The sequence below is a fragment of the Pholcus phalangioides genome, unplaced genomic scaffold (assembly GCF_987345545.1).
Source record: "Pholcus phalangioides strain wild (caught in Gottingen) unplaced genomic scaffold, Ppha-v1.0 ptg000002l_1, whole genome shotgun sequence".
Classification (NCBI taxonomy): Eukaryota; Metazoa; Arthropoda; class Arachnida; order Araneae; family Pholcidae; genus Pholcus; species Pholcus phalangioides.
Window position 1 is genome coordinate 6,361,778 of NW_028301595.1, and position 25,693 is coordinate 6,387,470.

At 33.8% G+C, this 25,693-nt stretch overlaps 1 protein-coding gene across 1 annotated transcript; it reads left to right on the forward strand.

Annotated features, from left to right (window-relative positions):
* Positions 1-1,017: 1,017 nt before the first annotated feature.
* Cds (CDP-diacylglycerol synthase) lies at positions 1,018-25,377 on the forward strand. Its single transcript, XM_089237509.1, has 11 exons — positions 1,018-1,259; positions 4,575-4,738; positions 10,058-10,154; positions 11,892-12,068; positions 13,630-13,749; positions 16,635-16,717; positions 20,688-20,844; positions 21,106-21,258; positions 21,401-21,532; positions 22,323-22,426; positions 23,144-25,377. Exons 1-11 carry the CDS (start codon positions 1,224-1,226, stop codon positions 23,259-23,261), a joined length of 1,341 nt encoding a protein of 446 aa, XP_089093635.1. The 5' UTR covers positions 1,018-1,223; the 3' UTR covers positions 23,262-25,377.
* The last annotated feature ends 316 nt before the right edge of the window (positions 25,378-25,693 follow it).

Below are 25,693 nucleotides of genomic sequence, written 5' to 3' on the forward strand. Positions count from 1 at the left end.
GTAATTATGTAACACGTTTCTGCCGGCGCGAAATAGTCTAACTCGGTTCGCGCGGCGCTAAAAATCTATTCCTAGGAAACCCCGGCTTTAGGGCTCTAGGACACAGGGCCATCTTGCATAGCATTATGGGTAAGGTGACCATACGTCCCATATTTCCCGGGACAGTCCCGGTATTTTCTGTTTTTTTAGCCGTCCCGACTTTTTGGCAAAAGTGTCCCGGTTTTTCCCGCATTTCACACGAAGCCTACTTGAATTTTTATTCTTTATTTATTCAAAGATTGACATTACTTTTCAACTCATAAATTATTTTATGATAATTATAACTATATATGAGAATATTAATCTCCCACATTTGCCTTGGTAAACGTATTTTTTTAGTGGAATGCATTTTAATCCACTGCGATTTGCAGTTTCGCATCATTTCCCGCCATTGTGATTTTTCCGTAATTTCAACAATATTTGGCAACCTTGTTTGGTTTTGGCATCGTTTTTGGCGATAATTGGCGATGTCCCGTATTTGTAATCTCGATGTCCCGTATTTCTCTCGAGAAAATATGGTCAAAATGGGCCCCCCCCCCGGGCCAAGGGATTTTTCTGAGGCCCTACCTCGCAAATTCTCGAAAAATTCAACTGCTTTTTATTTTTCCGAGGCCCTCGGGCCGTGCCCGAGTATGCCCATGCGTTAAGACACGACCTCCTATATAATCTTATCTAGGCTATCTAGGTGGTCGTGGTTAAGACGGCACTGTTAGGACACCATATAGTACATTATTTATATCGAAAATTTGAAATCGAAACTGAGCAGCAGACGACCTTGATCTTTCTTCTTGGAGAGGGGAGGAAAAAAAAAACAATTTCCTTACAAGAAAAGTATTTATTGGGAAAAAAATACTTTTTATTTATTAGAAAACTTCAGAATAGAAATCCTATAGTCAAAATCATCAAATTTTAAAGATTCCCCCCCCCCCCTATTCATATCTCACATTTCAAAAGGGTATTAGGTTCTTGTTTGTTGGCAACAGCATATTTGTTTATTTATGTAGAAGCCGTACTATGGCTTGTAAGGTTCTGTCAAGTGATTAGATTTGCAAAATTTTATTATTTTTGTTAAATGCTTTGATCATCAAAATCGAGTTGATTGGAAAGGAAAAAAAACGATTAGAAATAATTATTCTTAATCGAGGTGGAAAGATTACTTCAACGGAGTTCTTCTCATCATCACCATGGCCGAAATAAGGAAGAGGAACGTCGAGGAAAAGGTTATTATTATTATTTCCTTTTCATAATAATTGGTTTCCCTTTAGAGGAGCTGGTATTTCGTTTATTAAACGAGCTTTTTTCCTTGTATTATCATTATTACTGCAACAGCCTCGTATAAACGGGTTCTTATTTCAACAATTTAATGGTGGTGCGCAGTAATATTCTCTTCTATATACAGTCGATGCTCTTTATAGCGACTATAAATTGTTTTCCTTTTCGATATAACGTCGGTTTTCGATAGGACCGGGGGGGGGGGGGGAGTTGTTATAACGTGAGTTGACTTTAGCAAGGGGATAAATATAAAAAATTTACATGTCCAAGGTTGGGCGTGTAACTCCAAACAATAGATGCCCGAATTACTATTTTACATGCCCGAAAAATATACAAAATATTTATTTTATATAGGCCCCTCTGTAGTTAATGTATAGTGCTTAAAAAAATTACACATATTGTCCCGGGCTGGAGTTCTGTCAGCCCCACCTAATGCCCACCCTTACTGTAGCGAAGCATAAACAGCCCCACGTAATGGGGGGGGGGGGAAAGAGCATGACAAACTGGGCAGAAAAACTTCAAAAGTTAAATAAAATAATACAGTCGATGTGTGTCGTTTATTACAATCATGGATAATGTTATCATGTGAATATTGTTATCACTTTCGCAAAGAGTGGAATGAACCGATACCATAGCATTTAGGAAAAAATGTGTTTGCAGTTATCAGGATTTTTATGTTATCAACTTATTTCTCCCATAGTTGTTTTTTTTTAATCGGACTCGCTTTTTGAATCATGTTGAACCACATTTCCCTCCCCTCCGCCCCCTAAAAGTTCTCGACATAATTCATTTTAATCAATCTGTATTGGGGGGGGGGGGTTATAGGTGCCTACGTGAAGGCAAACAGGAGGCATTTTGAGCGGTGAAGATCATGGTGTGGTGCCTATAATTTGTTCAGGTCTGCTTACCCCCCCTTTTTGTGAGAATTCTATAATACAGTCAAACTTGTATTCAGGGTACATAGCTAACTCCTCTTGCCATAAATTACTGGCAAACTATTGACCCTAGAGCATAGTTTCCCCAAACTTCTTGTTCCATCACCCCCTTCATCAGTAATTTTCTTCCTCTCGTTGCCCCTCCCCCAAATCAAGTGAACCCATCGGATCCTATGTTTAGTCTGTAGCGTCTATTGCCCCCCTTGACCATTCCATTGCCCACCAGGAGATGATATTGCCAACTTTCAGAAACACTGTCCTAGAGGCATAGTTTCAATGAAAAGTTATCGAAATAATATGTAGAACTCAGATACATCATTCATGTTGCAAGGGGTTGTATATAGTTACCGTAATATGAAAATAAACTTTTTATACAGGAACCTTGTCCTCAAAACCCCAATTAGAAAGTTGTTGCTCTTTCTCCTGAGGCCACCAAAGAAAATTCCATGTTTTTAAGTGCAATATATACAGAGATATTTGAATTCAAAAATCGGAGAAAAATTGGCAAAGAACAGCATAATGAAGCCTGTGTCTGTTAGTTGAAGCTTTGCACTTAAAAAAATATTTTTTTTTTTTCTTTTCCCCTTTTTTTCCAGTCATTTTCTCACATTTCTGGGGAGACCAGACCCCCCCCAATTCCCCCCTCGCTATAACCTTGTGTGTACAACCCTTTGCAACATGAATGGCATATATCTGAGCTGTACACGATATTTGGATACTTTTTCTAATTGAAAATACGACTACAGGATCAGCTGTACGACAAGAATTTGCTATGAGTTAGCTATGCATACTGTGTAATGATGCTTAAGGGACCAGAGAAAAGTGTTATAGCCTACAGGATTTATCATTATCGATGAAAAATATTAACCGTATGGCAGGGTTGAAGATTTCCAGATGCCAAGTCGCCATAACAATTAGAAAAATCGACATCAGAGTCTGAAACGTTGTGAAGGGGGCATTCTTCAAATGGATTTGATATCAACTTAATACCATTGGATTTTTTTTTTCAAAGAATTTGATAAATTAGAAAAAAAAATATTTTCTGAATCGCATCGATAAAAAAAAAGTCCCGTAAAATATGGGTCATGTGGTAAAGGTTTGTCAGTGCTTTCATTGATGAGAGCTCTGTATTCTTTTTCCCTCACTTTCCGTAATGATCACTTTCCGTAATGCACTGATATGAGATACCCTACAGTAGTAGAATAATGAGAGAAGGGAGATGGGGGGATAGTGTGTGTTAGCACAGGTTATTTGGTTCGTTTTCACTGTGCTGAAAATGCACTCCGAATACTGATGCTGCCATCTACCTTCTATCTTTTAAATCTGTTGTATCTTTTGCATCAATATATGTTTGAATTAAAAACATGTATAACTTTATCATAGAATTTTATATGCCTTTTAAATTAAAGTATAATATTTGGAAGACAAGCATAAATTTTCACACACAATTTGCAAAATATAATTGCCAATGGCAACTGCTTAATCTTAAATGATGATTTTCAATGTTGCTAAGGTATGATTAAGCTCACTGCTCAAACCATTTATATTAATGTTACGTTGATAGAGCATTATTATTTTTGTACTGCACAGTAGGTTATACAGATAATGTGAAAAATAATTTTAAGAAGAAAAATGAAAGTTTTCAGTGCAGTGCAATTTGACTACATATTTTCACCAATAGATGGCATTATATTTTCGAATCTGTGCCCTCCCCCCAAAATATCCAACCATGAACTACCGCCACTGCTGAGGATAGCGGGAAATTTTCAAAATTTGTGTAACTATTTCGACCAACATGGAAAAAGGTCATCAATTCCCAGAAAAGCGTAATGAAACATTATTTTTTACCTTTAAAAAAATTGGCTCCTAGAAAATTTGGATGGTGTGATTTCTATTTTGATTTGCCAAGCCCTGCACCATGGGAAGTGTGACAGGACTTTTTTATGCAAGGAACAGGGATGGACAAATCTCATTGCCATGACAACTAAAAAATTGGTATTGGCGCCTAAAATTTTCTTTGTGTGGTTACTAAATTGCAGGCTGACATCAACACAAAATGTTTAAAATTATAACATCATATCTGCCAGCATGAAAAAGAGTCACTATGCCCTGAAAAAGTCAAATGGAGCATTATTATGGACCTTTTTTTCGGGTAAAAATTATTTTGGCTCCTAAAAAATGTTCTGGTGCCTAGATTTTTTGCGATTTGTCCAGCCCTGGTAAAGAATAATATGTAATATGGTAATAGCTAATGAAATATAGAATATGCTAATGAAGAGCATGTTATTATTTATTGTATATTAAGAATTATAGTCGATTTCCATCTAGCCATCTGATGCTCAGATTGGAAGCAAAACTCCCGATGCTCTTGATTCAGAGGAGGAACATCTACCAGATGAAGCCAATCTGACAGATTTGGTAAAGGAATTGCCACAAGCTTCAGACAGGACTACTGAGACTTTGGATTTGGTACTTTCAATGCTACCAACTCGGTCAGAGAAATCTTTTCTGTTTTTCGTAATTGTAGTGTTTGAAATTTACTTTTAAACCAAAAAAAAAAAAATTTATGTTTGGATTTATATATGAAAACACTCATCATAGTTTTTCTGCCAAAAGTAAAAGAAATATAGGCTTTTCCCCATGACCTCCACATCTTGGAGCAGGGCTCCAGGCTGGGACATTTGGGCTGTCTCCCAGACCAGGCTTTCCACAGGCCCTTCAACTGTGAATTTGTAGCGTGTAAAAACAAAGAATGATGAGAATCGCCCAGGGCTGGAGCTCTGTCATACCCACCCTTGTTAAGGGGGGGTCATAGGCTTTCCCCCCCCCCCCATTAGCGCAACTATAATTTCAGTGTAGCAGAACTACCTTATCTTTGTACCATTTCTTTAAAAGTAACTTGGGTTCAACTTACTCTGAACTTTTGACATGAATTTGATGTGCCAATGAAAGCAAGATTTTCTCTGAATTATTTATATTTCTTACAATAGTGCTTTCAAAAATAAATTAATGGTGGCCCAGCAGATGATTACTGAAACCATGATGGTAACACAAAGGATGAAGTAGAAAGCTCTACTCAATACTCTATTTTTTTCCAATCGTACATTGTGCTAAAATATATATATATGGCTAACTTAGATATGCATATACAATGAGCTGTAGTGGCCTCAGGGTAGATTGATATCTGGAATGTGTGGGAGGCTAAGTTTTTCACATACAGGGACCCACTTATAACGATGTCAGAAAAAATACCAAGTTCACAGTTACTGGAATTATTGTCCCTTATTCTTGAACATATTGAGATAAATCGAGAAGCTGTCCATACCTAGATAAGGCCAGGATTACACTATAAAATTTCGATAAAAGATCTTTTGCAAAACTTGAAAAAAAAAAAAAAAAAACCAATACGCCTATTGGTTACATTTGCTCGAATGTAAAAAAAAAAAAAAAAACTTTTCTAAACCTTTTATAGTGCAATGCCGGCCTAAGAAAATCATAATTTTCTTTTATGTGGACAGTCTATTATATTTTAGCATAAATCTCCCCTCGTAGGTTTTCAGCTCACCATTTAAAAATGTTTTCTTTGACTCCTCTTTACTCTTCACAATCGTAGATAGCAAAATTCAAGGAATCCTAAATCGCTTTTCACTTTCTTTTTTTTTTTTTTTTTAATTTTGGCTTTCAAACAACTGTATAGCTTCAATTTTGGAAGCAATGGGCAGCATTTTTATGCTTCAAATTCACAAAAATTTATTTGCACATGATAACACCACCACAACCAATGTCTGGATCTTGCTAAAGATTGGTAGATGCTTACTTAAAGTGTTTTGCAGGGGTTAGGTTCCCACTCTTTTCTTCTTAATAAGATTTTCCACAAACACTATAGGATTTAGGAAAGAAAAGTTTAAAAAAAGTGAAATAAAAGAGAAGTTCAAAGTACTCAAAAAACTCCCTACTAGGATGTATTTTATTGAAATAAAAGATTGATGTTTGGTGAAATAAAAGATTGATATTTGTTGAAATAAAAGATTGATATTTGTTGAAATAAAAGATTGATATAAATTCTACATTGATATCTTGGAAAACCTAATTGATTCTTCAGTAAGTAAAAGTCATTTTTACGATGACCTTAAGTACTCCCTCATACATCCAATCTACAAAAAAGGAGATCCTAACAATATGGCTAACTACCAATCTCAGTTCTTCCAATATTTTCAAAAGTTATTGAAAAACATATGAATGGGCTTATCTTAAGAGTTAGAATTTTAAGAATTAGCTTCTTAAACCATAACAACTTTATTGCATGCAACCAGTATGGATTCCAGCAAAACAAAAATACTGAAATGGCTATACTAAAAGTCTGTAATTATCTAAATCATGATTGTAATAATAACAAATATTGCATAATAGTCTATCTGGATTTAAAGCAAGCATTTGATAACGTAGACTTAAATATATTAACAATAAAATTACATAAGGCTGGAGTCAGGGGGCATGTACTTGGATGGTTCAAAACTTATTATTTCCATAGACACCAAGCTGTTACTATAAATAAAAAAATTAGTGATTACCACGAAACCAAAAAAGGTGTTCCCAGGGATCAGTGTTGGGTCCCACATTATTCTTAATTTATATAAATGACTTTTGCAAAATGCACCTGAACAGACAGCTAATCTCATTTGCAGACGATACAGCATTATATATAGAAGATGAGGATATAATTAATCTTTTAATAAAAACTGAAAATGACCTTAGAAATACCAATCAGTGGATGACAAAAAATAAACTTAAACTAAACATTAGTAAAACAAAATATCAATGCATAAAAACACGAAGCATTCATCATGACACTGAAATTAACGTTAAAATCCATAACTGTCACCCACAGGAACAACATAACTGTAATTGTGAACTCATGGAAAGAGTTTACGAGTATGAATATCTAGAAATAATCATTCAAGATGACCTAAAATGAAGCGCTCATTGCAACAAACTTGTCAAAAAACTTTGATTACACACACTCCTGATATATAGATTGAAGTACCTAATAGATGCAGACTTTCTAAAAGACATTTTCTATACTTGGGTTTTCTTGATAATAACCTATGGCTTAAGTGCTTGGGGAGCTGAATATCAAACATTGAAAAACTAAGCAACATATATAATAAAATAAGAAGTATGATAATGGACACATATCGTGAAAACAATAATAATATAAATAGCTATATTTTTAACATCAGACAGCTATATATTTACAGAATGATTAACTTCTTAACAAGAAACAACGAATGGTTACAGAGAAAAACAAATAGAACCTGAGACTTAAAAAAAACGAATATCAAATAACAAAAACTAAAAAAACATCTCTTCCAGAAAAGTTTCTCTTTCAATGCACCTAAAATAATGAATTTTTTCCAATTGGAGTACCAAACAACTAACAAAAAGTATGAAATATATCAATGTGTAAAAACATCTGAAATAATGAAAATGATATTTTCCTAGCATTATGAAATGTTTTGATTGCTCTATTTCATTTTCACATGTCCTGCTAATAGCATATCTAGACACTATCACATAAATTATGTCTTGCACACTGAATCACCTACAATGTATATAATTCTTGAACTTTTTGCGAAACCTTCACAATTGTGAAATTACAATCGTCTATTTTATATTTTTTCTCTGATAAATTTTATCTCATTGCTTTATGTCTTCATGCAAATAGAAAACCTAATAACATTGTAATGTACTTTGGTTCAAATTGGCAGCTAAACAAAAACAAATAGAAGTATTCAAAGGAAGAGAAAAATATGTACAGAAAACACTCGTATTATTTTTACTATTATTATTTTTCTTTTTTATTTCTTATTTAATTTTTTCTCTCTCTCTTATTTTGCTTGTGTAAACAGAGTATAAATCTTACTTTGCTTGTATAAATCTTATAGGCTTCCTGGAAGGACAATTGTCCCTTGGGGCCACACAGATGTCTTTATTGTTTGTGTGCGCACTCAATTTCATATGTATATTTGTGTATTGTCAAATTAATAAAAAAAAAGGGGGGGAGAACATTATTAGTTCTACCTACACATTGTAGAAAGGTAAATTTACTGATAAAATTTAGGTAAGATTTTAAAGAAATTTATGCTTGAACACCAGGTAAAAGTTCATTATAGGCTCACTTTGCTAAAATCGATGTTCATTATAAGTAGGGTTAGGATTTTATGCTCTAAAAACTCCTAAAATATGTTCTATAAAAAATTCATTTATCTTCTTAAAAAACTATGCCCTATAAAACGAAAAATGTATCTTAAAATTTTTTTCATTTTTATCACAAATAACATTAGTTTTAGCAAAATAATATGATAATGAAAAGTTTTGATGCAGTCTAGACTATATTGAACCATTACTTATTGTATGAACAAAAATTCTTCATTTTACTGACCAATCTCATCCAGCAAAAATTTCCCTTTTGAGTAAGTTTTTCTCTACAAATTCAGAATTAATGTGCTGCCATCTATAGATGAAAGTACCTAGCCAAGTACAGTATTTAGCTTTAGAAAAGCATTGCACAAAATAAAAATAAATAATTCTTTTTTATTTGATAAAAACTCAAAATTTCCCACAAATGCTAAAAACTTTCCCCATTTACCAATTTTTCCCATGAGTTACCATCACTGACACCGATTCAGATTGATTAATCTATTTACAGCCACACACACCAGTATCCTTGAAGGGTTAGTATTTTTATGCTCCAAAAATTCAATGTCATTGCTGATTGGTTGAAAAACCTGAATGTGAAGATTTTTTATCAAACAGCAACGACATTCCATTTTCAGTGCATGAAAATCCTAGTCCTAGGACCTCTTGTCAGAGGCAGGAACCGCAAAAAACGGTCTGAAGTGGGATTGGAATAGTGAGGAAAAAATTTACCTTTTATCAAAAATTATGAAATATGCAAAATATGCCTTAAAAATTTGAAAATATGCTCTATCATGTAAAAATAGTGAAATATGCAAAGACATAGAAATCCGACCCCTAGTTATGAGCAATCAAAATACCATAGATAAGCAATACAAAATTCACGGGATATAAGGAAAACTTTGTTACATGCGCAAATTATTCATATTCGTGTTCGTTATAAGCAAGCCTGACTGTAAGCTCACGTGAAGGCATTGTCGCAATTGGGGTCCATGCTTAATTAACTTCTTTGATCTCACTCATCATTAATGTACAGATTTTTTGTGATGACTTAGATCACTAGAGAAATTGATCCACAATGAACTTGATTAATCTATTTATATTTATCTTCTACTTCTACCTAAGAAAGAAAGAAGATTTCTCATAACATTACAATATGTGTAGTTAATAATATGAATAAAGAATGTATAGTAAATGTTTTACATGACCATGACTATTGATACATGCAAACTGCGAAGTACTGGATCTGAAGCAACCAACATCTTCTCCACTTTGGAGATCAACTTTCGCCGGTCATTGTGGAAACATGGCAACAAAAATGTTCATTTTGATTATAATGATCACTGGAAGAAGAAAAATATTTAAATTTATGAAATAAATTTGGGATCATGTCAAAACATGGGTCTGGCATAATCTGATGTATACATCACCAAGCTATTTTTTTCCCCATACTTCACAAGCATTCCATTTTTAAAATTTATTGTGTAATGGAAATGGTTGTGAAAAGTTGATCCAATTGTTATGAAGCGAGCCCTATAACATTGTTCAAGCATTCAATATTGTAGAAAAGATTGTTAATGAATGCTTGAGTAAATAAAATATTATTTCTGTAGATGGAGGAATTGGATAGTCAGAGGCATTTTCACATGGTTGATGATACTTGGCTTCTTCCTGCTGATATGGACTGGTCCACTTGCTCTAATTGTCACGGTAAATATAAAATCTATAACAAAAGTAATTTGATTGCAAGAACTTAACAAGTCTTTAATCATTTACATTTTGTAATTAAAACATTATGAACTAAAGAAAAAGAAACTTAGCTCTTTTTATAAATTACAATATTTAATAATGAATAGAGACATATTTTACTGTCAAAGAGCCCAAAATCTGCCACTTCACCTAGCCAATGTCCGAAATTCAGGCTTTGGTTGGCTCCCTATATATTGATCCCTCTTTACACCTATTCCTATATATCAATCCCCAAGATATTGATATTCCAGTTCCTTTGATCGTTAGGATTGCCATAATTATCACCAAAGAATATAGCAACGTGTCTATGGCCCCCAAATCACAGAGATGGATATATAGGGGCCAACAAAAGCCCGGCGAAAGCCAGAAATTCAAACATTGGTCTATTTCAAACTGGCCTATTTCAGGCTTTGACAGTAACATATACATGCAAATTTGGTTAATTCAGGTTTTTGGAATTCTTCTGGAGATTTCCATTCAGTTTAGTGTTCAGATTGATTACATATCTAATTTGATTTTTTTTCTTGGTGTTTTTGATAATTAGATGTTTGATTCAGATATCTTAATTACAAATGTCTCTTTTCTCAGAAATCCTGGCTAACTTCTAGTCATTCTTTTCTTTATTCTGGGGTTTACTGATTTTTTTCCTTGGTATAGTTTTTGTAGCTTACATTAAAAAATTACAATTTACAAAATCTGAACTTCTTTCATTTTGACTCTAAGTAAGAAGCAATGATTTTTTTTGTCAGTTCCTCTCACTGACTTTTGTCTTTCTGCTGAAACTGGTGTTTTACTGGATCTTGGATGACTTCATTAGCACCTTCCACTTGTAAATGCAAATGCTGCTACTTATTAAAATACGAGAGTTTATGTGTGTCTGTGCTGAAATCTCAGTTTATTTTCTGGTAAAATATGTTGGAGATTCATGTCTCTCTATCATTATTGTTCATTTATTTTGGAATATCAGTGTAGCTTAGTTATATTTTTCACCATATCCGAAGATCTATACCCTTGTTTGCCTCTAGAAAAAAAAATTGTGTTTCACTTATGGATGCAAATATTGGTGAAGTAAAGAATAAAGACACATTGATTCTTGTCGTGAAGGGGATGAAAACGAATCTAAGCAAATAACAGAGGTTCCTATACCAGCATTTGCAGAGGCTATAGACATGATAGAAAAAAATATTGCTGTTCAAGCTCAAAAATCGCACCCTTCATTCTATAAATCAACTTCAAGATTTTTGTACAATTTTTAAGAAAGCAAATGAAAATTATAAATTTACAAATGAAATAGTTTTGTGATAGTTTACGCTTTCTGCAAACACAAGGAAACTGTTAATAATAAATTATATAATTCAAAGCATTTTTAGTTATTACTAATAGTTTTCGGTTTTTTTTGTAAAAGTATTGTTATCCTATATTTATGAGTTAGATAATTCAAATTTTTTTACTGTCCCCTTGAACTTCGAATTAACCAAGTTTGACTGTAATTAGTGAATGAAATGTCGACCTGATTTTATTATCTTTTGTCAACTAACATAACTTTTACGTGCTTGAATTCAGAATATACTTTTTTTTTTAAATTACTTCTGCTAGGCATTGACTAAAAACATTTAGTTTTTGAGATCACGTGTATTTAAAAACATTGCTATATCAAAAATTCAAACATTCTCGTATGTATGCTATTTTTTTTTTCAGACTATGTTGGTGCAGGTAAAATGCTTTCAGGAAATAATCTCCATCGGCTATGCTGTTTATCGGATACATGGGTTACCATGGTTTCGTTCACTATCATGGTACTTCTTGATTACTTCAAACTATTTCTTGTATGGAGAGGGAATGGTTGACTATTTCGGCGTGCTTCTCAATAAAACTGTAGGTATTCTCATTTATATCATTATATATTTATCTGCATAAACTATTCAAAGGCAATTTTTTATCTTTTTCCAGGGGTGCCGAACTCGGGGGGGGGGGGGAGAAGAATCTGTTGGCGGGCTACAGCATTCCACCAAAATACAAAAAAACCTTTTTTTTAAATTAATATTTTTTTAAAGAGTTTTAAAAACAAAAAGTGTGAGGAATTTCTGACAAGAAATTATGAAACAGAATGAATCGGCAGCAAGAACCGCTATCTTTATAATATTAGTTGCTGATCAGATGGAAAAAGTTGTAGCCAATCGATGCGTCAGAAAATGTGAATTCGAAAACAATTGCGTCAAATGGCTGAATGGATACTCACGATTTGGTGAATTCAATCTTTTATTAATTTGCCAAATGAAATATTTTGTCGCAATTTGGCACAATGGCGATCAGCAGCACAAACCCTGGGTCCAAAGAATGATAGCAATAGGAGATACTTTGGGTAACCAGTTTGAATTAATATCCTCAAATGTACAGTGTTTTTCAATTGCTCTCAACAAAATTTTGGGTATTCAAGACGTGGCTCAAACCCTGTTTCTTCGGGCTGCTTTGCTAAGCTGTTTTGAACTATGAATGATAATCCACATGTGCCTGTAGAGCTTTGATAAAGTTTGAATATTCAGTCAGCTCTTCTCCGGGACAAAAATTCAGTGGCTTTACAGATGTGGCATTGTGGCATGTTAAAGCATAATAAACAAAAATAATGACAGCTAAAAGCATATAAAATGGAAAAGATGTTGCAGTGAGAACAGTGTCTGACATTTGCAGAAGTAATTTTAGCTTTAATTACTTACTTTATTTATTAATGCAGAGCTTACTTCAATTTATTTATTAATGCTGAGCTTACTTCAATTTATTTATCAATGCTGAGCTTACTTCAATTTATTTATTAATGCTGAGCTTCGTAGATTTTAACCAACCCGAGTAGGATCCGCAGTCAGCATAATAATGACTATATAATTGCACACGCCTTTCAACACATCCACAGAGTGTTGAAACATATAACAATTCATGTTTTTCCCTTTCTATTTACCTCTATTACTGGTTCTTTAATGTGTTAGTATCAGACAAAATTATTTCAAACACAAGGTAATTTTTTCTCATTTGGTGAAATATATTTACGGCTCTATTAATTTTTTAACTGTTGTGAAGGACACACATTTGACTTTTCCATCTCAAAAGAGCAAGTTGATCCATACTCTACATCAGCGTTTCTGAACCTATGACTTGATAAAAATTTTAAGAACCACTACTCTGGATGTATACCTTTGTTATCATTATTATTTATTTTGCTATAATTTGCGAATTTCCCATCAAAACCAATCTTTATGGTCTCCTTAAAATTACAGAAATTATTGAATTTTATTTTTTTATTTCAGTTTTGTTAAATTTTAGCTATTCCCTTAGCAGTTACTTGTTTTCAGTATCTAAGTACTCTATACTCATTTGTGTTGCATTCACAAAATAAGCACATAATTATACATTGTGTGTAGACATGTGTCTGAATTCCTTTCAGGATTTTCTGAGGCCACTCATCACATTTCATCGCTTCATTTCTTTCTGTCTTTATATTGTGGGATTTGTATGGTTCGTGTTGAGTCTTGTGAAAAAATACTACATGAAGCAGTTCTCTTTGGTAAGCTTTTATCATATTATTCTATAGTGTGTTAATTAGACAAAAGTTCCGGCATGAATCGATTCATTAGGAAATTCTCAGAGGAATGTGTACGAAGTGCATGTATGGTTAAGTAGTAGTATGTTAATCAACTAATGAAATTAGTAATACACCTGATTAATCTCACTTCACTATATACTATGAATTGCCAGAAAAACTGGTACACCTACCTTATGTCATGTAGATTCCTTTCCCCCCCCCCCCAATCACACAGAATTTCTGTGGCATGGCCTCCAATAATGTAGGACAATGTTGGATTTATAAAAAATGTTTGGACAATAAATTTTAGAAATAATTTATAACAATAAATTTTAGAAATAATTTATAACAATAAATTTTAGAAATAATTTATAACAATAAATGCATGAACCACAGTGAATGATCTGTGGTAGATGTTGAACAAAAATGTTTTGAATTATTACTCACTGTTGTATCTTCACTTTCCAAAAAATCTTGTGTGTCTTGTCTCATATATCTAAGGCATCTTTTTAAGTAAGTAACATTTTGAAATAAAAAGAAAACAAGTTGACAATTTTTTTTACATGAAAGCCTATACCTTAATCTACTTTTCAACATAATTTCCACCAGTATTAAGGTATTTATCGTATCGTACAACCAGCTTTTGAATCCCATCCTCATGGAAGTCTGCCCCCCCCCCCCCGATTTGACAACCACTGCAACACGGCCGTTTTGACCTCATCATCGTTATCATGGTGCTGACCACCCAGATGCTTCTTCAAATGCAGGAACATGTGGTAGTCGCTGGGTGCTAGATTGGGACTGTACGAAGAGTGATCAAGTTGTTCCCAGCGAAATGAATCTTTGGTTTGATTAGCCACGTGTGGGCAGGCATTGCCACGAAACAAAATGATCCCCTTACTCAATATGCCACACCTTTTGTTTTTGATTGCACAACTTTCGATAATTTAAGTGTTCTGTCACAATTTCATAGAGAACACTTCTGGAAATTTGAGGAAACTCATTAGATAATAACAAAATCGTAAAGCATCTGTTCTCCTTCAATTTTTCGTCAAATTTCTGCACCAAATCTTCAGTAATGACAGGAGGTCGCCCACTTTGTTCCTCGTTCCTCATTATGAACATTTGTGCGTTAAGAGTACTTTAAAAGCTCTAACCAATTTCCGTATCATTCCATCACTCATAATGTTTCCTCCATACACTTCACTGATCTCACGATGAATTTCAGCCGTTTTCACACCTTTAGCACTAAAAAAACGAATTGCAGCGCATATTTCACAGTCAGAAGCATTCTTGATCTGCAAAGGCATTTTAATAATCACAAACAAACCAACATGGTCGAATGTTACCATAATGTCATCTGTGGTTTGCCAACAGATGTAGGTACACAGTACGTGTGCGCGGAATGCCAACCGCAGCGCTGCAGCGGCGGAATTTCAAAACGGTACTTACTTAAAAAACATGCCTCGTTCATTGAGAACCCAAAAACTAATGCAGATGAGTGAATGCAAAAAAAGGAGGAATGCAACCAATTTACATAACTTGATACAGTCTGCAGCGCTGTATACGACAACAGATAGCTAGGGAAGCTAGCTCCGTGAGCACTTTGCAGGGGGAAAGGGGAGGCCCCGCAAAATCATTTTCATTTTCTGATATTGCATGAATGACACAGTTAGTGCTGTGACGTTGGAATTAACCTTTTACCAACCAAATTCAGAGTTAGATTGATTGTTATAATTTTGTTCTTTTATTTCCCCTTCTGATCTTTCGGTTTAGACATATCAATCAAAAAATTCATGAAAAAAGTTTTCCTATATGTGTTCTGGCCCATCCATGTCCAAAGAAACAACATTAAAATTAAAGACAAAAGAAATTAAATTTTATTATTCCTTAAAAAAACAATTTAAAAAAGTTAAATTCATAGTATATGTGGTGGAATTATTGAAGTTTTTGTTTTGTAAATTAGGGTTTGTAATCTCACATCTTCAGGAAAATTGACGTTCACTGTGGGGGGGGGGGGTCCACAGTGCATCGACCTTCATTACAGCAGGTCTGTAGTACATTGATCTTCTCTGTGGGGGGGGGGGGGGTCCACGACTTCAAAAATTGGGAACACTGCACTAAAGTTTCTGTTATCTGTGTGCATTTTTAACTTGGTTTTTTGTTTCATGGAAATTAAAGTAAAAATTTAAGGAAAGGGACTTTTTCTAGATATTATGCCGAAAAGAAAATCTACTAATCTCTGTTGGTAATCAAACCCTAGGCTTTTTGCAAGCATGCTACCATCTACAGCACTGGAGACACGATTCTACCTTTCTTTTTTCACACACTTGTGGCACTGCACACTGAAGTAAAGACTTAGCAGCCTCTTAACTTCAGGAAATGCCCCACCCCCCACCCCAGATCACAGATGAGATGAAGATTGTTGTATACGGATAGCATATAGCTACTCGTAGTATGCTTATCCTGATTGCAAGAGGACCAAAGTTTGATTCTGGGAGAAGACCAATTGACTTATCTTTTGAGTTCACCTTGGCATAATATCCAGGACAGGCCTGTCATTTTGGGGGCTTTTGAAAATATACTAAAAATGGTATATATATATATATATACATACATTGGGTACATGTGTTCTTTGCCCCCCCCCCCCCTCCCAAATATTCAGTTGAAAACGGTCGTTATATCAAGTGGTAGTTATATCAAAAAGAAAACGTATAGGATAGTCATTATATTAAAGCATTTGGGACTTCCTACCAGTTATTTTTATGAACTGTTCATTATAACCTGGGATGGTTATAACGAGCATAGACTGCATTATGACATCATAATGCTGATTATAAATATTATTTTAATATTTTTTCCTGCAGTTTGCTTGGACTCATGTTACTCTTCTGATTGTGGTGACTCAATCTTACTTTATCATGCAGAATTTATTTGAAGGACTAATATGGTATGTGCTTTTTTAAGTCTTGGAGCGTATAAGGCTTGTGAGCATGATAAAAAATATATTTTTTAATTTCTCGGATTTACTCATTTCTTCAACAAAATAAAAGGTAATCACAATTGTAATAAAAAGAAATGAATCTAAATGAAATATTTATATTTTATATGACATGCGAGAGGAAAAAATCAGTTCCAACATGCACAGTTTGAGGGTGATTAATTATAGGGTGTTTCCTATGGAAATCATAGTGCTGACTTTTTGTGAGCATGTGACCCCCAAACAAACAGCTCAAGCTTCATGGAAGAGTAAATGAGCATCAGTGGTGGCCCCCAGAAAATTCTGGAATGGTACAAAATTGTTCTGTATTTGATTACTCAGTGAAACTTGTCTAAGACACACACTGCATGAGATAGAAACTTGTCTTGAACAGAATCGAAAGATAGTCCTCATCGATGATTAGTGCTTTAATATGCACCTCTATCAAATGGGAATCTGTCTGAAAATAAAATACTATTTCAGTCTTCTGACGTTCTGTTTCGTACAGGTTCCACTGTAGTTCCAGTAATCTACTTCTTTGTTTTATTCAAATTTTACATTATTTTCATATTACATCCATGCCATACAAAAATACAGTAAAGTCCCTATTTTGCTGACACAAACAGGACAAAAAACATTGTCTGTTAAAGAATGGGGTGGTCATTAATCAGGGGTTTAAAATGCATACTTTTTGAAAAGAAAATTATCAATTAATATTATTACTAACTAAAATTATCTATTATTTGGCCATAAAAGATGCTTTTTTACTGTAATATTGTTTTATTGATGCAATACTACCAGTAATATTGTACAGTGTGTCCGTTATGTTTTTACCATTGAAAATCATTGGTTAGGTTCAGCAGTAGGCTTTGGTAAATGTTTGTTAGAAATTGTGGAAATGTATATTTTTCTTTCAGTATTATATTCCAATTTAAAAGGTATGTGGCAGTATCAGTAACTATAGGCACTGTGTTCTGAGTGGCCTGAAAACATATAATAACCTGAGTAACTAACCACCCATTTCTCTCTTCCCAAGTTCTAACCACAAAGACTCTTGGATCTTCCAGTGGTAGTTCCTCTTCTGCCAAAACTCATAACTTCAGCTTAGGTCTGAATCTATGTAGATGCACTGCCTTTGAAGTGACCACATCTAATAAAGTGGCTACTTCTAATAGTAGCTGTTCCAAGGTTGTAGCAAGAATTTCGAAAGGAGACACCTAGCATTTCAGAAGTGAGGGGGGGGGGGGGGAGATACAAATTTATAGAACAATAGACTTAAGCATGTTATTAAATATATACAGGGCGTCCATAATTAAAAAATCCTATTTTAAAGTAGCCTACAGGTGAAACCAGTCATCAGAAAAGTGTGAAATTTTGTGGAGGACTTCATGAAGTGATGGGAATTTCTTTCAGGGGGAAAAAATTTGTTGCACATGTCGCTGAGGGTGCTTCACTTTAAATACCTGTAGTAAACATGCAAATTTATGTGATGACACGCAGCAGCTGTTATAAAACTCAGAAACATTCGCAGAGATCTTGTTTCTCGATGTGCTTGCTGCTTAGGATGACGATACATCTACGACATCATGCTTTCTTGGTCAAATTGTTTTACCAAAACAGCAATTCCACAGTAACTGCTCTATGGAAATATCGGACTTGGAAGAGGATTTGAAAAGGTCCAATGAAGGTTAAAAACTTTCGGAGTTATGATAATGAAGTTTGAAATCACAAGATCGTTGGCTGTTCTCCTGGAAGAGGAAGAAAACTTTCTATAGAAGTAGTATAGAAGGTTTCGCTTTGGGTGGAAGAGGACAGAGCTTCAAATTCTCATTGTGTCAGGCATGTAGCACAGGCACTACATAGGCCATGTTCAACTATCTATAAGATCATGTGGAATATCCTCCGATATTATCCATACGAACTTTCACTTGTGCAGCGGTTTCTTCCACATGAATATGATGCTCGACTGCCGTTCTCACTCGCATTGAGATAGATTCAGAATGGCCTTGGAATATCCTCTGTAGAGACGAAGCACATTTTCACTTGGATGGTGCAGTCAATACTCACAACTGTCAAGTCAATCACCCACATTTGGGAACCAGAAAATCTGCACTCTATCTTAAAGGTTTCGTTGCATTCACCAAGTGACGGTATAGTGTAAATTTACTGCATCATTTATTCTCTATCCCTACTTCTACGAGGAGTTATGTTCTACAAGTCCAGTGACATGTTCGATCATCGGGAAGCGATATGCATTGCTGTTACAGAACGAAATTATTCTGGCTCTGCAAGCCTGTCACTGTGCCTTGCAGGCACAATCTTTATGCAAAACAAAGCTCCTCCACACATTGCAGTGTGTGTTAAGAATGTTTTTAAAACCCCATTTTACAGAAGAATGTGTCATCAGCTGGCACTTCCCTAATCTATGGCCTCCCTGATTCCAGGATCTTAATCCATGCTATTTTTGGCTTTGAGGGCATTTGAAATGTCTGATAAGTCATGACAATCCAAGAACTTTATCTGACCTTAAACTTAACACCAGCATTTCATGCCATGTGCTCAACATTTCCCCGCACACACACTTCAGTCAGTTGTGGAACATGCCATCTCTTCCAATTTCACATGGTATCTGAAAATGATGGCCTTCATAGGGGAACATGTTTTGTTATAGTAACAATTGTAAAAGTGTTTAACAATTGTTAAAATTGTAAACGTTTGCCTAAATGTGTCATTTCTTAATAAAACGCCCTCTGGCGGCGACATGTGCAATTAATCCCCCCCCCCCGAAGCAAATTACATTACTTCATTAAGTCCTCCACAAAATTTCATCACATTTTTACTTTAATTTCTGCTATGGTATAACACAGGCTGTCTTTTTTCCTTCTGTGTTTGTAAAGAGTGATCATCAGGTAAATGCCAGTTGAAAAACACTATTCTATGTTAATAGTTTAGTGAATAATAAAATTCCAAAATGGTTTTGATGATTTACTCATTATTAATTGAGAACAAATTAATTTGTCAAGTTAAAGATAAGAGACATTCTGTTATACAGTGATATCTTCAATAACGAAGATAATTTGTTCCAGAATCACGTTTGTTAGCCGAAACACCATTTTCTATAGTTTCAATGGAAAATTATTTCATTCTTTCGGGCCAATATTTATAGACAAGTTTTTTTTGAAACACCAAGATGCACTATGAAAAAGACAAAAAATTACCAAAGGCCAAAATAAACAGCTTCAAAATTATATAAATAGTAATTTACAGGAAGAAGAAAATACTAAAGAAATTTTTATTTTACACTATTATACACAACCTACACCAGCTTTTGTCTACTGAAAGCTGGTGTTAGCACAACCCAATCAAGGTTGTAGGTGTTCATAGGTGGTGATAGAAATGATAAGCTTTGAAGACCAGCCACACCCCACTTCCCATCTCAGTGATATGTTGGAGCAAAAAAAAAAAAGATAAGCTCTTATAGAATGTTCCAGACTAGTCAGTTCTTAGATTCAGGTTTATGTGAGATATTTCATTGAAACAACGCATTCTCTAAAAATATAGACGGGTTTTTTTTTTTTCAATGCCTTTTCTACTAGCCGAATCTTTCATTTTACATGAAGTGGTTCAAAAACTTTCAAAAGATAAGTGGGATAATAAGATAATCAGCACATCTGGAAAAAGGTTCCGAGTTGGACATGAGTTAATCTAGCTCGAGTGACAGTAATTCTGATGACTGTTGCTAAAATTCAGCTCATGATGTGGCTGTTTAATTTTAGCGTGTGCATCCATATTAGTGAAAATGTTTGTTAGCAGAGGGAAAAAAATTCACAAAAAAATCTTCATTAGCCAAGGTATCGTTGTATTTTTAATTTTAATGAAGCAGCTGCCATAATCTAATATGATTTTATAGGCATTTATTAGTATTATTCTTTTGTTTCAGGTTTATTGTTCCAGTGTCTATGATTGTTTGCAATGATGTCATGGCTTATATGTTTGGATTCTTCTTTGGGAAAACACCTCTAATCAAACTGTCACCAAAGAAAACATGGGAAGGATTCATCGGTGGAGGATTTTCAACTGTGTTGTTTGGTCTTATTGTAAGTGCAAGTGCGCAAAAAGTTTTTTTTTTTGTCATTGTGGAAGCCTAAATATTTTTTTAGTTTGTTCAAGAGTTGTTTACAATTATAGTTGTTTGTTCTATTTGTCTAGTCTAAATTTTTGTGACTTTTATGATTTAGGAAATTATTTTGAATAACACCACAGAGTGATAAAATGCAAAGAATCATTAACCCATAAGGTGCAGCATTAACTTTGTCGTGTGAATTTATTTACACTCTAATTTCACTTTTTTTCAACAGGTGTCCCATTTCATGTGTCAGTTTAATTACTTTGTTTGTCCTGTCGCCTACTCAGAGACATTGGAGAAAGTCACAATGGATTGCACACCATCACCTTTATTCCAGCTTACTGAATTCAGCTTACCTGGGTCATTAAAGGTTTTGTGTGATACAGTAGGTGTTTTTTTTTTCTCCTTAATAACAATGAGTCTCGGATAAATATATATGATTTGTGGTCATTTGAGCATGCATTATATTATTTACTCATTTCTGAATTACGTATCCATCCATCTCCATTTTCAACTTTTTTTTCTAGTTGGGATTACCCAGCTCTGTCACAGTTTATCCTTTCGTGCTGCATTCTTTGTCTTTATCCATGTTCAGCTCCATTATTGGACCATTTGGAGGATTTTTTGCAAGTGGATTCAAACGTGCTTTCAAAATCAAGGTTTAATAATTTTTATGTTTATCTGTGTGTGTGTGTATGTAACCTACTGCCAAAATGACACGGTGACACCTTGACTAGTAAATGTCTTAGCTTAACTTAAACAATTTTCGGCTAACAGAGATTTTTTTCCACAGTTTTTCAGCTTTGGCTAATGAATGTTTTCATTGATATGAGTGCACTAGCTGACAAAACACAGTGTTGTGAGCTGAATTTATTTATTTTTGCAAATTATTCATCACAATGATTGCCACTCGAGCTGGAATAATTTATGTCTGCCTTGAAATCACTTTCCAGATATGTGTGCTGCTATTTCTCTTTGAAAGAATTGAGCCATTTTCCCCAAAAACCTATTAGAAATCATGTTACAAATACAATGCACAACAGGCAATATACCCAACGAGATGGCTGAGAAAAAGATGCCCATAACAAATATGGATTTCATATATTTCAAAAATACAGCAACCCCCCCCCCCAAATTAAAAATGCAATTACAAACAATATATATATATATACATGATAAAATAACTGACAAATGTAATTCCAGAACAAAATATCTTTGCTAACCAAGGTATCACTGTAATAGTAATTTTAATTAGTTAATCATAATAGTAAATTAACAGATTTGATCAGATTCATACTCATAAATAACTCTGAAGGTATTAGCTTTATTATTGTTATTAAATAAGGATCACAATTTTCTTGTTTAGTAGAAAAAAAAAGTTATTCATTTTGCAACATGTAAATTTTTCTGGTTTAAATGTTAATAGCTTTTATTTTATTATTTTTATAGGATTTTGGGGACATCATTCCAGGTCATGGTGGCATCATGGACAGATTTGACTGTCAATTTTTGATGGCTACTTTTGTGAATGTTTATATATCAAGTTTTATCAGGTCTATATTTTTATTCCCATCTATATTTTCACTTTATTTTTGTTTATTTCTGTTAGATTGAGTTTTTTCTCACAGAAGGAAATCAATTAAAAAGGCAAATGAAATAAAAATCATAAAATTCCTAACATCTTCAGAGTATAACTATAAGCCACTATCACGCTGACCAAAGATCACAGTTGGGTCAGTTAAACATCTTCACTCCCGGTTGCTCAGCGGAAAAATATACATGCTCAAGTCAAATGTTGTGGTCAGAATGACCCCATTGTTGTTTGTATTCCATGCATTATGAATTCCATGGTTTTATTTTATTTGCCTCTTTCATTGATTTCCTTCTGTGATTATATCGGACAAAAGATTATTTACTCTTCCATAAAGTGCATTACAATAATAAAGAAAATGTTTGTTCATCATTGAGAAGTCTTTTAGAAAAGATGATTAAATACCCCCTTGAAATAATATTTGAATGTAATTATAGGATAAATACACCCCTTTTTTACCTTACTTACCAAATGGTCGTCATAGTTTGGTAAATTTGTATTGCCAGGTGTCTTTGTATGTTGAAGAAGGTGCTAGATATGTTTCTACTAATTATTAAAATAGATTCTTCTTTCATTAGGCAATTTCTTTACTCATTGCATAAATAGATTTAATTCAGATTCTTCAGGGTTTTTTTTAATTTTTAAATAATCTATCTTGTATTTTTTTAATATCAAATAGAGCACCCAATCCACAGAAGCTTGTACAGCAAATTCTTCTTTTAAAACCGGATCAGCAGCTCCGTATTTTCCAGTCACTGAAGGATCATCTTATCGCAAAAGGATTGATCGCACGTTAAATAATTCATCGCTATGGGCAATGCTTTTGTAGAGGAAGATGAAAAGGAAAAAAATTGAAGGCGATGGAAAAGTTACGTGAACATTCTCACCTGGCTTCATAATATATTATTCCCCTCCCCTTTTATCTGCATTCGTTGCTTGTAAATTATGTGTTATAAATTTTTTGTGATGTGTGCCAACTGTTTTTCATGTGAGTTATTAATTTTAGTGCAAAGAAAAAAAATATATGTATGGATATATAATCATATTTCTGATGTAATTGTGTAGAAATATACCCATACTTAGTTTTTACATGCTTATGGATATATTTTTCATTTATTTTTATCAAAATGTTTTATATATTATATACATACATACAATTTTTTTTGAGCTGAGCTCAGAACTTTTGCTGGATCAAAATTTTTTTTAAATCAAAATTTAATTCTTTCTTCTTATGTTATTGGTGTGATTGTTTGCATTTTTATGTTTAATGTTTGTTTTAAACTGTCAAACCAGTTTTCTTTTAATCAAATTATTTTTATTTTTTCTTTCATTTCCAAGAAAAGGTAGAAAAAACTATTTCTATTTGAAATTCATAGATTATTGTCAAATTGGTTATCACAAAATTGGATTATTATTACAGGGCTGAGCATGAAAAAAATCTAGTTTGCCTCATTGCACGAGAACCTCTCATACTTTTGATTAAAATGTGGGAATCCAAATAACAAATGTTATGTGTTCAATTACTTTTTTTTAAATACCACGTTCATTTATGTATTCATGATTAAATATTTCAGTTGTGTATGTGCTTGCATCTTCTTCAGTTATAAGCAGAAGTAGACTTAAAGACTTGAAGTGTGGGACACCATGGAGATAATGTCATTTGTGGTTTGCATACATTTTTTATGTTATAGGGGTGTTCTCTCCCTCTCTGTATCTCTGCCCATGTCTTCAATCACTTGTTTGTTCTATATTCAGTTTACTTTTCCTTAGTAGCTAGTGATTTGAAAATTGTACAAACCCTACAGGTTATATTCTCATAGAGAATTTCGAACCATGTAATTAAAGGCACAGCTTGCAAGAAGTTAATTCATCACTGCTACCCAATGTCACTTTCAGCAAACTACTTTGAGCAATCTATCCCACATTTCCAACTTTGAGGAGCAAATGCAAGCTGGTCTCCCATTTGGGAAAAGTCTCTCTGCAGAAAACAAGCAGACTATCAACAAGATACTTGCTAAACCCGAAAGTTCAAGTATTTGCCATCTTTACCTCAAAATATAGAAGACAGATGGCAGCATGAGCAAAAACACGAAATGAGCACAACTCTAATAACATAAATATGTTAGGGTCACACACTCAGAACACACATTCCAGCATATACTGATTCATTAGAGATTTCGTAGAGGAAGGTGTATGAGGTGCATATAGGGTTAAATAGTAGATAGTAGTCTACCCTATACTCTCGGGTCACTATCATACTCACTCAAACATACCAGCTGATGCCCCATGTTCTTTCTACAGCCCCCACCTTGTGCTGATAAAAAATCGTTTGGGTAAATTTCAAATTTAAACATAAAAATATGCATTTTTATAATTATTCACCATGAATATACAGTGTCTTATGGCTGCCAAGTATTGTTTCATATTTTTTCTGTACGATATTCATAATAAATTATACTTACTTAGTCCAAAATTTCAAGTTGAAGTGTCATGATCTGGATATCGCTGTTCCCACATCTAAATTATTATATTTTCCTGACATAAATTCCTCCAGAAAGGTGAAATACATGCTGACTGAGGACTAGAAGCATGTTTGGCAGGGATTGGTAGGATAGATTGCATCTATGAGGGTATTGGAAAAAATTTGCATCAGCAGGACAGGCTGGTTTCTTTTCCCATGCCCAACCCTGTATTATTTATTTATTGGTGTTATGTATTTTTTGTTTTCATCCAGACTTGAATCTTATCTAAATGCTATTGTCAGTAAACTTCTATTAATATCATTCATGAAAGAAATGCAGAATTCATCATGTATGTTGCTATTAATAATGTAAATTGATGTTAAAGAATTCACCTTAATCTCTCTTCAAAGCTTCACACCACTCCTGAACATTTAAAATACAATTTAAGCATAAAACAAAAGAAAAAAGAAATAGCTTTCTCAATAACTTTGGCTAACTTGCTTGCTTCTATGGAATATATAAAAACTTCCCCTATATATCGCATCAAATTTTGCAAACCATTCACAAAACGCTATTGAAATTGCTCATATTTTTCCGATTCTACCATATAAGCATTCACCTCAGTTGTCTGTTATGCTTTTAAACTTGTTGTTAATTAATTTGCTGTGATTTATTTTTTCTGCTGTGGTTTTTTTTAAATAATGGTCGTGTGAGTGTATTTTCAGTACTTGGATATGCTCTGCATTTATTTTGGCTGCAGATTGTGA